This window comes from Oryza brachyantha, chromosome 7 (assembly GCF_000231095.2).
Source record: "Oryza brachyantha chromosome 7, ObraRS2, whole genome shotgun sequence".
NCBI lineage: Eukaryota > Viridiplantae > Streptophyta > Magnoliopsida > Poales > Poaceae > Oryza > Oryza brachyantha.
Window position 1 is genome coordinate 957,256 of NC_023169.2, and position 12,562 is coordinate 969,817.

Consider the following 12,562-nt stretch of genomic DNA (forward strand, 5'->3'; position numbering starts at 1 on the left):
AGTGAGGTAGTATTAGCTAGGAGTTTACTTAATTAGAAGGAAGGAACAAGTGAGCTCATGCTAATCATCAAAGTGGATATAGGAGCAGCTACCTCAAAACTAGCTCAAGGTTATAGCATGACTCCGGTGTATTTTACTCGTAGTAGAACTTAATTCATAGCGTTGATCGATTTTTATCGGACAACTATGATTAAATTATACTGCTAACAATATTAGGTGTAGTAGAAATTTAAAAGGGTAATATCGTCATTTTTACTGTAATCTTTATTGCAAAAAAATAAAAGCACAAAATACTACTAATTAAGTAATTTACAAAGTAAAAAAATACTCTTTTTCTACTACTAGTATAATACTGCCAGTATAATATACCGGAGAGTTCCTCCTAACTTAATTAATCAATAGGTAAACTGTCCACGTCTGTGAGGAAATTGCTAAGTACTAGCTGCCCTCCCAAAGAACTGAACAACTCGACTACTTGTCACATTATTATGAGAAGCTCAACTAATTAACAGGATACCCATTCAAATTAGTATGAGTTGGTTTCTACGGGGTGATTATTTGACTTCATAAGAAAAAAAGTTAAATGACATATTTGTAAACTGAAAATATTTTATAAATAATACTTTTATGTAGTATTCTTAGCGAGCTAAAAGCCAAGACAGTAAAGTAAACTACGATGCAAAAACCAATTTTAAATTTAAGATTAAAAATTCAAATTTTTGGCTTATAAACATAAATAGAAGAGAAAATATGGGGTGTATTTTTTGAAGGTACGTAGTAAGACCACTAAATTGGAAATTTAGAAGTTTCAAGCGTATACATATCACTCTAGCCTTATGTACGTATGTGGATACCAAAATACGTGCGCTATTCTATGTCCCTTTGAACTTAGGTTAGGAAGTGTTTTTTAAAAGATATAACTTTCTAACCTTGTCTAAATTCATCAATGGATGAATGTATATAATTTGAGCAATTTTACAGTTCTTGAGAAGGTAGCAGTAGGAAGTGTACTTTTTGGTACCTAGGTACTAGGAGGTACCAAATTTTACACTAAAATTTTGGTATCTCTTAGCACCTACTCAAGGATTATAAAACTAATTGCTTGTAATATATATATATATATATATATATATATATATATATCATCCATATAAATCTAGCCATTAGTAGAATTAAAGTCTTGCATTATTAAACGGAAACGGAGAGAATAGTGTGTGCATGTGTGTCATCCATGTAATGAGAAAAGAAAACGAGCAATGACTATTAATTCTGTCAAAGTGTTCAAACTTTTTGACTAGCTGGCCGAAAGTTGGCGAGCAAAGTCATAGCCACGTGATTTCTCACTTTGGACCAACAAATTGCGAAAGCTAATCTCCATCATCAGAAATCGGCACCGTACGTATGATGACTTGTATTCTTTTTTTGTTAGACGAAAGGATTGTCTTAAAGTCGTACCAGTTTATGACAAAATTCTTAGTTAGTTGAGATTACTGATCTACTGCTGATCATGTCTTACGTACAGATTTGTTTGTTTTGTTACGCAACACTGATCAGCTTCGTATCAAATTTGGTGTTGCAAAATTTCAACAAACCTACAGATCGATCAAACAAGCTGAAAACAGTAACAACTCTACTATAAAAAAACAGCACCAGAGAATATCATAAGAGACCTATTCTTTACCTTTCCGGAATTCGATAGCGTGTTAAACCTTGGCTCGCACAAAATTTACAAGATCTACAATGTTAGCAACAAAAACAAAAGGAAAAAAAAACCCATTTTACCTCTCTTAAGATATACCAAGTTAAGAGAGCTAAATCAAACTCGGTTATACGTATAGTTGAAGGGTAAAATGACTTTTCTTTTTCTTAAACCAAACAGGCCCAAAACTCTTAAGCCTGGTTGTCCAAAACAAATGGGCCAGCAACCATGATCCGGAAGTGGGTTACATGGACCCAAAAGCCCAAACTCTGGAGGAGGCGATTTGGGCCGTCTCGTGTCGTCGTCGCAGTGCCCTCGCCTGGAGGAGCTCGCGTCACGCTCGCCGCCCCGGAGCTCCGGTTCCGAAGCGCGTCCCACGCCGGCGAGGCGTACATCGCCGCCGCGAAGCTGGAGGTGGTGGTGCACACCGGAGACATGGACAGGAACGAGAGTATGCTTCAGCTGGGCCTGGCTATCTTCCTCCTGAGAGGCTCGGGATGGCGCCAAAGCTCGTCACGACATCAGGATGCTACGACCCGCCGCACGTGTCGAATCCCTTGTACTGCATCATGGCCAGCACGTCGAAGCTCAGGTCCGCCGGCGGCGGCGCCGCGCCGGCGAACGGGTGCGAGCACAGGAGGCCCAGCTTCAGCACCAGCTCAGCCTCGCCGGTGTCGTAGTCGCCGGCAAGCCTCGCGTCCACCGTGTCCATTAGCGACCCATGGCGCCAGTGGTCGAGCACTTAGAAGCCATGTTCCTGGAACGTTGGAACGCGGAACGGGCACGTGGGACATGGAACATTATTTTGTGAAATCATGATACGAAAGGGGTATACCTATTCTATATGTTTCTAACGCAGATGGAACGTGTTCCAAGTGTGACCGGAACAATGTTCTTAGAACGTTGTTTCGGAACAAGGAAACGCTGCTGTTTTTTTTTTTGCTATTTTTTAAGCCATGTGAATTTTATTTGGTCCCTTAGATGCAAACCACTGAAATCCGTCTGTCAGTTACTCACAAGCAGATAACCCTATGTTGGCTATCAACGAGCTGCTATTCCACCTCTGAAAACCTGAATTCGACCAACGAGCTGGTGTTCCTGCACTGTATCCTCATGCTGCACCATCGGTAAAAATGAAAATAAATGCATCAACCAGATGCAAGATTGGAGATAAGAGTGCATCTGGAGTGAGCAGTGTATTGCAGGAAACTGTACTGCATTTTCTGAAGATTTTGCCCCATGCTTTTACAAGAAAAGCACAGTAGGTTACAGCCATGGTTGACAGTTGTTTACAAATTATTACACAAGATAAGAACGGGAGTGGATTTGAAACCCTCGAGAGGATATCCTCTCGTTTATTGCATGCTATCCAAATAGCCATAAAAAATTTTGGAAAAAATTGTGAAAATAGATTAATATAAGATATATCACTACACAAACATGCAAGTTTAAATATGGCTTCCACAATCCATAACAAAAATAACAAATATTACCGTGAGTATACGTACTATTTAGAGTTTAATTTGTTATTTTTGTTATGAATTGTAAAAGTCATATTTGAACTTGCATGTTTGTGTATGTAGTGATACATCTTGTATTAATCTATCTTCATAATTTTGTTTCAAATTTTTTGATAACTATTTGGATAGCATGCAATAGACGATGGGATATCCCCTCGGGTTTAGATTACTTTCCCGATAAAAACAGTGGAGAACGAGGGGTTCAGACAGTGATTTATGAATTCACAGAGTCAGACTAGAAAACCAAATATGCAGAAGCATCAACACTGCCTCTGTTGTTCTTGTTCACTGATGCTTTCTCCTTCAGAATTACTGAACTCAAGTCCTGCAAGGCTGTAAAGCAAGTTTACAGGATGCCATTAAGCATCATCATCATGCATTAAGCAGTATCATCTTCCTCCTGATATGTCAGATACAGTGCCGAAGCTCACTGTCGATGACGGATGATACGACATGATGTATGGGTCAAAACCTTTGTTTCTCATCAAGGCTAGCTCCTTCAGGCTCTCTTGTGTCGACGCCATTTCTGGAGCTGGCGTGTCTCCTTCAAGGTAGTCCACGGCCTTCTGCATGCATGGCCTGGCACTGGGAGAAGGGTGTGAGCACAGCAGCCCAAGCTTGAGCACCAGGCATGCCTCCTCGACATTGTACTCACCTTGCAACCTTGGATCCACTGCGTCGAGCAATGACCCATTCTGCCATTGATCGAGCACCCAATCGACTAGCAGAACTTGGGCTCCATGTTCATCTTGCTTGATTGGCCTCTGTCCACATATCACCTCGAGAATGAATATGCCGAACGCGAAAACATCCGTCAGAGTCGACGCCTTTCCCGTGTGGATTAGCTCTGGAGCGAGGTAACCCATGGTGCCAACCATATGCGTCGTGTGCGAATCATCGCCGTGGTCGTATAGCCTCGCGAGGCCAAAGTCGCCGAGCCGTGCGTTCATTTCTCCGTCGAGTAGCACATTGCTTGCCTTGATGTCCCGGTGAACGACAACTTTATCCCACTTCTCGTGGAGGTAGAGTAAACCCGACGCGACGTCTTTGATAACTTGAAACCTGTGAGCCCAATCCAAGACTGGCCTGTTCCCTTCGTAATGCAGGTATCGGTCGAGGCTACCATTTGACATGTAGTCGTACACCAGAAGGAGCTCACCTTTTCGCCTGCAATAACCAAGTAACTGCACGAGGTTCCGGTGTCGGATCCGGCCGATGCTAGCTACCTCGGCGACGAACTCCTTCATCCCCTGCCTCGATTCATGGGAGACCTTCTTCACAGCAACCTCCAATTTTGACTTTGGAAGGGTTCCTCTATACACCCTGCCAAACCCTCCTGCCCCAAGAACATGCTTGTCATTGAATCCATCAGTGGCATGGAGCAGATCCTTGTACGCGAACCGATGCGGTCCAAACTCATCCTCCCAATCTTCGCGCAATTCGGCGTATCTCCGCCTCCTCCTCACCACAAAAACCACAGCAATGCCCAATGAAAAAAGGAATGCTGCAGTAGCTAATGGAAGCAGGATCTCCAAGACCTTGGATCGAGGCTTCGGGGCGAGGCGAGGTAGCTTCGGCAACTTGGCGATTTCAATGGCGGGAGCAGGCTTGTTCATGCCAAAGCTCCACCCAAGAACGTAATGGCGGGAGTTGATTGGGCCAGTCGACGAGGAGAAGCCGATGAACGATGGCTCCATGAGAACATCTGATAGGTTGTATGCGGCAGAGATGAGTGGCCGTGCTGGTTTTGGCACGTCGATTGGAGCAATGGTGATGTTGATTCGAGCGACGTCTCCGTCGTAATCCACCCATGCCTGCATCGCGTCGCCGCCGATGAGGTTCATGCCGTGGAAGCTCCCGTTGCCATCGTCGTAGTAGCCGGCGCTGCGTGCTTCCACCGAGCGGAGGCCGTTGATGTCGACGCCGACGTGGTTGTTGTTGATGTCCTGGAACTCGACGTTCTGCATGGTGTCGAGCTCCGCGGCGAAGAAGTGGTTGCTCGCGTCGCCGTTGCGGTCGATGTCGGTGAGCCCCATGTACTGCTGCGCCAGCGCCGTGGAGAGGTCGCTGCTCGGCGCGACGACGAAGGCGACGCCGTGGCAGCTCAGGTTGGGGTAGGTCGTGAGGATGGCGAACACGAAGGATGCCGAGAAGGATCGCACCGTGCTGCCATTGCCGGACCTGCGGAAGCTCAGGGGAGCTGGGAAGAAGGCGTGGCCCTTGAGCTGCGTCGAGCCGTTGGTCAGCTCGAGGAGGCCGTCGGCCGTGACCGTGGCCGTGCCGTCGAGGGTGAGGTTGGCGCCGGAGAAGCCGGAGAAGACGAACTGGTGGTCATCGCCGGCAGCGATGGCCAGAACAAGATGAAATCCATAGAAGAGAAGGATGGGAAGAAGAACAAAGAATGGTGCAATCTTCATGACAGGCACAGTAAGTATGCTCTTCTTTGCTAACTGTTCATCTGAAAAATGATACAGAATTCTACTTAAGAACTCCGTAATATTTGCAGCTTCAGCTCACTCTTGCAGTCAAAGCATGTGATGGAATATCATGGTTGCGGTCCACTTGATCTTACCTGATATTTTTTTTTGTTTAGAACTTATATGAACATTCATTTTGATGAACGTTTCCTGGATGAGATTTTCTTCGGTCCAACAAAAAGTAACAAAAAAAATACCTCGAGATACTGGTACCTCACGGTATCAAATTGTTTTTATCATTGGATCTAACAGTGCACATCCTACTCAGCTAGATCCAATGTTAGGAAATGATTTGGTACCTTGAGATACTTTTTGTTAAACCGGAGTAAATCTCTTCCTGGATACATGTGCCCAGATGAATTATGGTGCGTTTAGATTCCAAAAGTTTATAGAACAAATGTCATGTCAGACGTTTGATCAGATATCGGAAGGGGTTTTCGGACACAAATAAAAAAACAAGTTATAGATTCCGCCAAGAAACTACGAGACGAATCTTTTGAGCCTAATTAATCCGTCATTAGCATATGTTGGTTACTGTAGCAATTATGGCTAATCATGGCCTAATTAGACTTAAAAGATTCGTCTCACAATTTCTCTTATAACTGTGCAATTAGCTTTTTTATTTTATCTATGTTTAATGTTTCATTTATATGTCCAAAATTCGATACGATGTCTTTGACAACTAAACAGAGCCTTAACAACGGTGTCACAGGTCACGTCAATGGATCTTCCAAGAGATTAGCAGATGCGCAGTCGAAAGTTCAGAGAAAATAAATGCTTTCTTCTGGCCATTTTTTTCTTTCTTGGAATCAATTATCATAGTGTTGGACCACATGTTTTTGACTAGCCAATCATAATCGTGTTGAAGAATGGAACGCCGTTTCCTCATAGGTTTGCACTTGGTCAATGCTAGCTGTAGTTTCATTTAATTTCTGACTTGTCCACTTGGATGATGACTTTGATGTTGTTTGGTTATTTTGTTTGCCTAGCTCCTTGTCCAGTTAAGCCTAGTTAAGATGTGAACTTTAAATGGGTCAGTGATTAGTAATCCCTCGTGTTTATTTATTTGACATCGTTAACTTTTGGATCTATATTTGACTATTTGTTTTATTTAAAATTTTTGTACAAATATATAAAATTATAAGTCAAGCTGAAAGTTTCTTTAGTAATAAATCGTACGTATCATAATAAAATAATTACATAAATATTTAAATAAGATGAATGATTAAACATAAACACAAAAGTCAATGACTCGTCGCATAAAGAATTATAGATGAAGTACATTCTTTGAGGTGTGTCTTTGTTGTTTAGGGAAGGATTTAAAGCTCCAGTTCACCATTATATTCCATCATAGTGTTTAGAGCTTGTTAAATCAGTATCTCTCTTGATTTGACACTCATACCTTTTATGGTTCAGCAAAATCCTAGATAAACTTAGGAGGTATATGGAGGGTGATATATAATAGTTTAAGGTCCATGGATCCTTTTACAACCCCACTCAACGTAGGTATATTACTAGCTGAAAATCATAAAATTTCAGTCCATCATTTTTAAGCCCAGCCCTTAAATTTGTAGGCCGCAAACTAGATCCATTACCACTCCATATGTAATTTCAACACTTTGGTATGATCTTCTAGACACTAATGAATTCGTGTATCTACTCTTCCATTATCTTAGAAAACCAAAAGAAATTTCTTGGATTTCAATTTCTTTCATTTTGCATTATCCACTGCAATAATTCAAACTCGCTAGTCTCAAGAAGTACCTTTGGATCTGAGTTTCCTTAAACCATATGATCATGTTCAGTGAAATTTTCCTTTTCATATCACGGAATTTTCAAAAATCAGTAAAACTTAAATCGAACTGCAGTTACACGTCCAAAATATTAAATCCTGTTTGTTAGGTGATCAAATAACTAACATGTGTTGGTGAAACTTCATATATTTATAATGTTTAATTAGTTTCACACTAAATACATGCCATACAGTAGAATTTACATAGGTACAATATTGTAATACTCTAATTTATATATCCATGTCATCTTTATGCTGATAGGTTGGACATGGGGCTCAAGCTTGGCGCCATTGATGAAGGGTACGACATGACGTACGAGTCAAATCCCTGGTTCTGCATCAGTGCAAGTGTATGAAAACTATGATGTGTTGGCACCAGCTCTGGCATTTCCATGTCCCCATTTAGATACTTCACTACTTGCCTTATAGGGGGCCTTGCATTGGAGAGAGGGTGTGAGCATAATAATCCAAGCTTTAGTACTAAGCACACCTCATCTACATTATAGTTTCCTTGGAGCTTTGGGTCCACTGTCTCAATGACTGATCCTTTGTGCCAATGCTCAAGCACCCAGTCAATCAACACAAGATGGCCCTCATGTGGAACTTGCACGACAGGTCTTTGCCCGCAGGTAACCTCAAGAATAAATATGCCAAAAGCAAATATGTCGGTTAAAGGAGTGGCCTTGCTGCTACGACCAAGCTCTGGAGCTAGATATCCTATGGTGCCAACCACATGAGTGGTTTGTGGGTCCGCGCCGCGGTCGTAAAGCCTTGCCAAGCCAAAATCACCCAATCGACCATTCATCTCACTGTCAAGGAGCACATTGCTTGTCTTAATATCCCGGTGCACGATCACTTTCTCCCACTCCTCATGGAGGTAGAGCAAAGCGGATGCAATCCCTTTGATGATCTGGAACCTCTGACCCCAATCTAAAACGCCATCGTCGTATAGATGCTTATCAAGACTTCTATTCGACATATACTCATAGACCAAAAGGAGCTCACCTTTCCGCCTGCAGTAACCAAGTAGCTGCACAAGATTGCGATGCTGCAATCGACCTATGCTAACAACCTCCGCAATGAACTCTCTCATCCCTTGCTTCGAGTCGTGCGATACCCTCTTGACAGCAACCTCCAATTTCGACGACGGTAGCACTCCCTTGTATACTCTCCCAAATCCGCCAACACCGATAAGATTATCGCTCTTGAATCCATCCGTGGCATGGAACAGATCCTTGTACGAGAACCGATGTGGTCCAAACTCAACCTCCCAATCTTCTCGCAACTCGGAGTACCTCATCCGTCTTCGTATCAAAAGAAGCGACACGACGACGAATGCAGCCGTCGCTAATGGTGGAATTATCTCCACCATCTTGGGCTTGTGTTTGGGGGCGAAGCGTGGCAGCTTCGGCAGCTTGTCGACGTCGATGGCCGGAGCAGGTCGTCCGTCCACGGCGAAGCTCCAACCGAGAACGTAGTGTTTGGAGTTGAACGATCCTGTCGCCGACGAGAAGCCTACCTTGTAGGGCTTGTCCATGGTGAACACCGTGGAGAGGTCGTAGGTGGTAGACAGCAATGGCCTGGATGGCTTGGACATCTTGAGGGGAGCCATGGCGACGCTGATCTGCCTGGCCGTGCCGTTGTAGTCGACCCACACTTGCATGGCCGTGCCGTGGCTTGCCATCGTCAGGTTGCGGAAGCCATGGTCGCCGGCGTCGTCGTAGTAGCCGGCGCTGGCGGAGTCGACGGACGTGAGGCTGTTGATGTCGACGCCTACGTGGTTGCCATCGATGTCGCGGAACTCGCTGTTCTGGTCGGTGTCGAGCTCCACGCCGAAGAGGTTGTTGGCGGCGTCGCCGTTGCTGGTGCCGTTGAAGAGGCCGATGTACTGGCTGGGGAACGCGGCGGAGAAGTCGTGGTCGGCCGGGGCGACGAAGAGGACGATGCCGTGGCCGCAGGCGTCGGCGTCGGGGCAGACGATGGCGAACACGAAAGACGCCGAGAAGGACCGCACCGCCGTCGTCGACGTCGACGAGCCGCTGCGGAGGCGGAACGGGACGGGATGGACGGCGTGCGCTTTCTGGCGGAGCGTGCCGTTGGTGAGCTCCAGCAATCCGGCGTGCGTGATGACGGCCGCTCCATCGAGGGTGAGGTTGGCGCCGGTGAAGCCCGAGTAGACGAACTGCTCGTCGCCGTTGCCGCCGGTGCTGCACGCTGCGGCGAGGGCGAGGAAGAAGACGAGCTTCACCACGTGAAGATGCATGATGGCTTCAATGTTGCACGAAAGAATCGACTTGAGCGCTAATAATGTGTGTGAGGTCAAAGTTAGAATTAGAATGATTTGGTGAAGAACAATTTTACTGTCCAATAAAAAATAACGAAAAGTACTTCGAGGTACCAGTACCTCGTGGTACCAAATTGTTTTTATCGTTGGATCTAACAGCACACGTCCTACTCAGCTAGATCCAATGGTGAAAAATAATTTGGTATCTCAAGGTACCGGTACCTCGAGATACTTTTTGTTGGACTGGAGCGAATCTCTTTGGTGAAGGGGATACCCATGTATTGGAACAAATCATAGTTTGTTGTTGTTTTCACAAGTGACACAACTCTATGTCGATATGTTTGTTTAAGTCTTTCTGTTCTAAAATAATTATAATTTTTTTGATATCGTAAGTCAAACTATGATACATTTGATTGGTTTCATTGAAACTTAAGATTTATAATATCTAATCATAATTTTTAGATCCATTACAAAATATACTTTCTGATATTTATTTGAGGTCATAGATACTGCCTCCTTTTTAAGAAAACCTACTATTGACTACCACTAGGCTAACTTTGACCACTAATTACCGGTGATCCTATGATATTCTTTTTTTTAATTGTTTGTCTTATTCAAGGGAAAAAGACAAATAACATATTTATAAATAAAAAATTATAAATAAAAATTGTATATGTGTGTTCGTAGCTAGCGATGTAAAAACCAAGCCTGTTGAATAAAATACGATGAAAAACCTCTAAAATATACTCTAAATTAAGGATTAAAAATTTAAATTTTGACTTATAAACATAAGTAGAAGCGAAAAGATGAGTATGTTTAGCTGCAAAATTTTTTTAGAAACGATTACTCTCCAAAGTTTCAAACTGAATAGTACCTAGTGTCAACTATTTTAAAACAAATAGTTTGACTTAGTTTGGCCGGCCAACCTAGACAATTAGTTTTTTTTGAGGGAACACGTTACAACGTAGACGCTCACAACGCACGTACACTCTCTCCTAAGAACGTATGCACGCAAACCCTATCCCTATGAGCATCTCCGAAGCCTGATCATCCCTGAAAGCACGTTGCCCTAACCAGAAGTCGAACCAAAGACCTTAGATACTATTAAGGTCCTTGTAACCACTAGGCTACAGCCACTTTCGTAACCTAGACAATTAGTTAATTGTGGGCAAATGCATAGGTTGCTGGAGAGAGTATTTGCCAATAAAGAAAAAACAGAGTGATTGATAAGACATAATTTTTGTGCTGCTGCAGCTTTTCAGCGTTTTGCTCTTTCCTTTTATTCGGTACAAAGAAAACAACAACTACTCCACCGACGGGTCCGGATCTTATGCATTACAGTAGAGAATGACTGTTGATGTGAGTGAAAAACAGTGATGAATGCAGAATAAAAAAACTTCTTGTATGCAAAAAGCAGGAAAAATGAAGGAATCCACGACTAATAGCAGCTTGCACTAGGAAAAATGAAGATACGGTGATGGCGACGGCGTCCAGCTCCAACGGTTGCTGCCTGCTCCGGCGCCGCGCTTAGGCCTCATTTAGTTCCCAAAAATTTTCGTACAAAAACATCACATCGAATCTTTAACAAATAAATATAGAAAAATTAATTGCACAGTTATGTGAGAAATCGTGAGACAAATCTTTTTGAGCCTAATTAATACATGATTAGCCATGAGTGCTACACTAACCCATATGCGCTAATGACGGATTAATTAGGCTCAAAAGATTCGTCTCGCAGTTTTCATGCCAGCCGTGAAATTCTTTTTTTTATTCTTATCCGAAAACAACTTCTGACGTCCGGTCAAACGTCTAATGTGACACGCAAAAATTCTCATTTCACCAACTAAACACGCCGTTACCCAAAATTCCGGCCAATCGGCTTTCGATGGCGACTCCAAGTCAGCTTCTGCTGTTGTGAACTACTAGGCCTGTGTGCTGGCTCAGGCTGCAAGCTTCTGCTGTTGTGATTTTGGATATATTATGTAGCTCAACCTGTGAACCGGTGGACATGTATTAATTTGGCCGAATGTCACTGTGATTTCGAAATAAGATTATTTTTCAGTTTTTTGAGACAATGTTTTGACTCTTCGTTTTATTTGAAATTTTTTGCGATTAATATTTTCTTTACTAGATGATAAAACATGAATAATACTTTATATGTGACTATTTTTTTAAAATTTTTTACAAATTTTTCAAATAAGATGAATGGTTAAACATTAGACACAAAAAAATGAAAATAAAGTTATTATGGGCAAAAGGAAGTATGCATTAAAAATGGCTGAATTTGAGTATTAATTGGGCTATCTCTTTACAATGTATTGGATTTTTATTGGGCTGTATTGGATGTCATATGAGCTGGATGTCACTGGATGTGATATGTGCTCTGTATATAGTGGTTGGGCTTATATCAATTGCCTAGGTATTTATAGGCATTTGATATGGGCTTAGCCCATTTGTTCTTTTATAATAATCCAAATATATATATATATATATATATATATATATATATATAAACTTTTGGATTTCAAAGATTTTAGATTTGAGTACGGAATTATAATTCTGGATTTAAACTTAAAAAATTGGGAACTTTTGGAGTAACGCTTGAAGGTATTTTGGAGAGGATCGGTAGTGTGTTTAGGAGGGATTTTGAATTATGAAATTCAAATTCTGAGATTTCAAATGAGATTTTGATTTAGGGTTCCAAGTCGGATTTCGGTCCTTAAGCTCACATACCAGAATTGGGAATATGGCGGATAGGCTTTTATTGAATTAGTTTTTAATGACCTGAAA

At 42.5% G+C, this 12,562-nt stretch overlaps 1 protein-coding gene across 1 annotated transcript; it reads right to left on the reverse strand.

The window, feature by feature from the left end:
• Positions 1–3,477: 3,477 nt before the first annotated feature.
• On the reverse strand, positions 3,478–9,751 carry LOC102701462 (L-type lectin-domain containing receptor kinase SIT2-like). Its single transcript, XM_040525829.1, has 2 exons — positions 7,802–9,751; positions 3,478–5,630 (listed from the first exon to the last, which is right to left on the reverse strand). The coding sequence occupies exons 1-2, from the start codon at positions 9,749–9,751 to the stop codon at positions 3,609–3,611; spliced, it is 3,972 nt and encodes a 1,323-aa protein (XP_040381763.1). The 3' UTR covers positions 3,478–3,608.
• Positions 9,752–12,562: the final 2,811 nt, after the last annotated feature.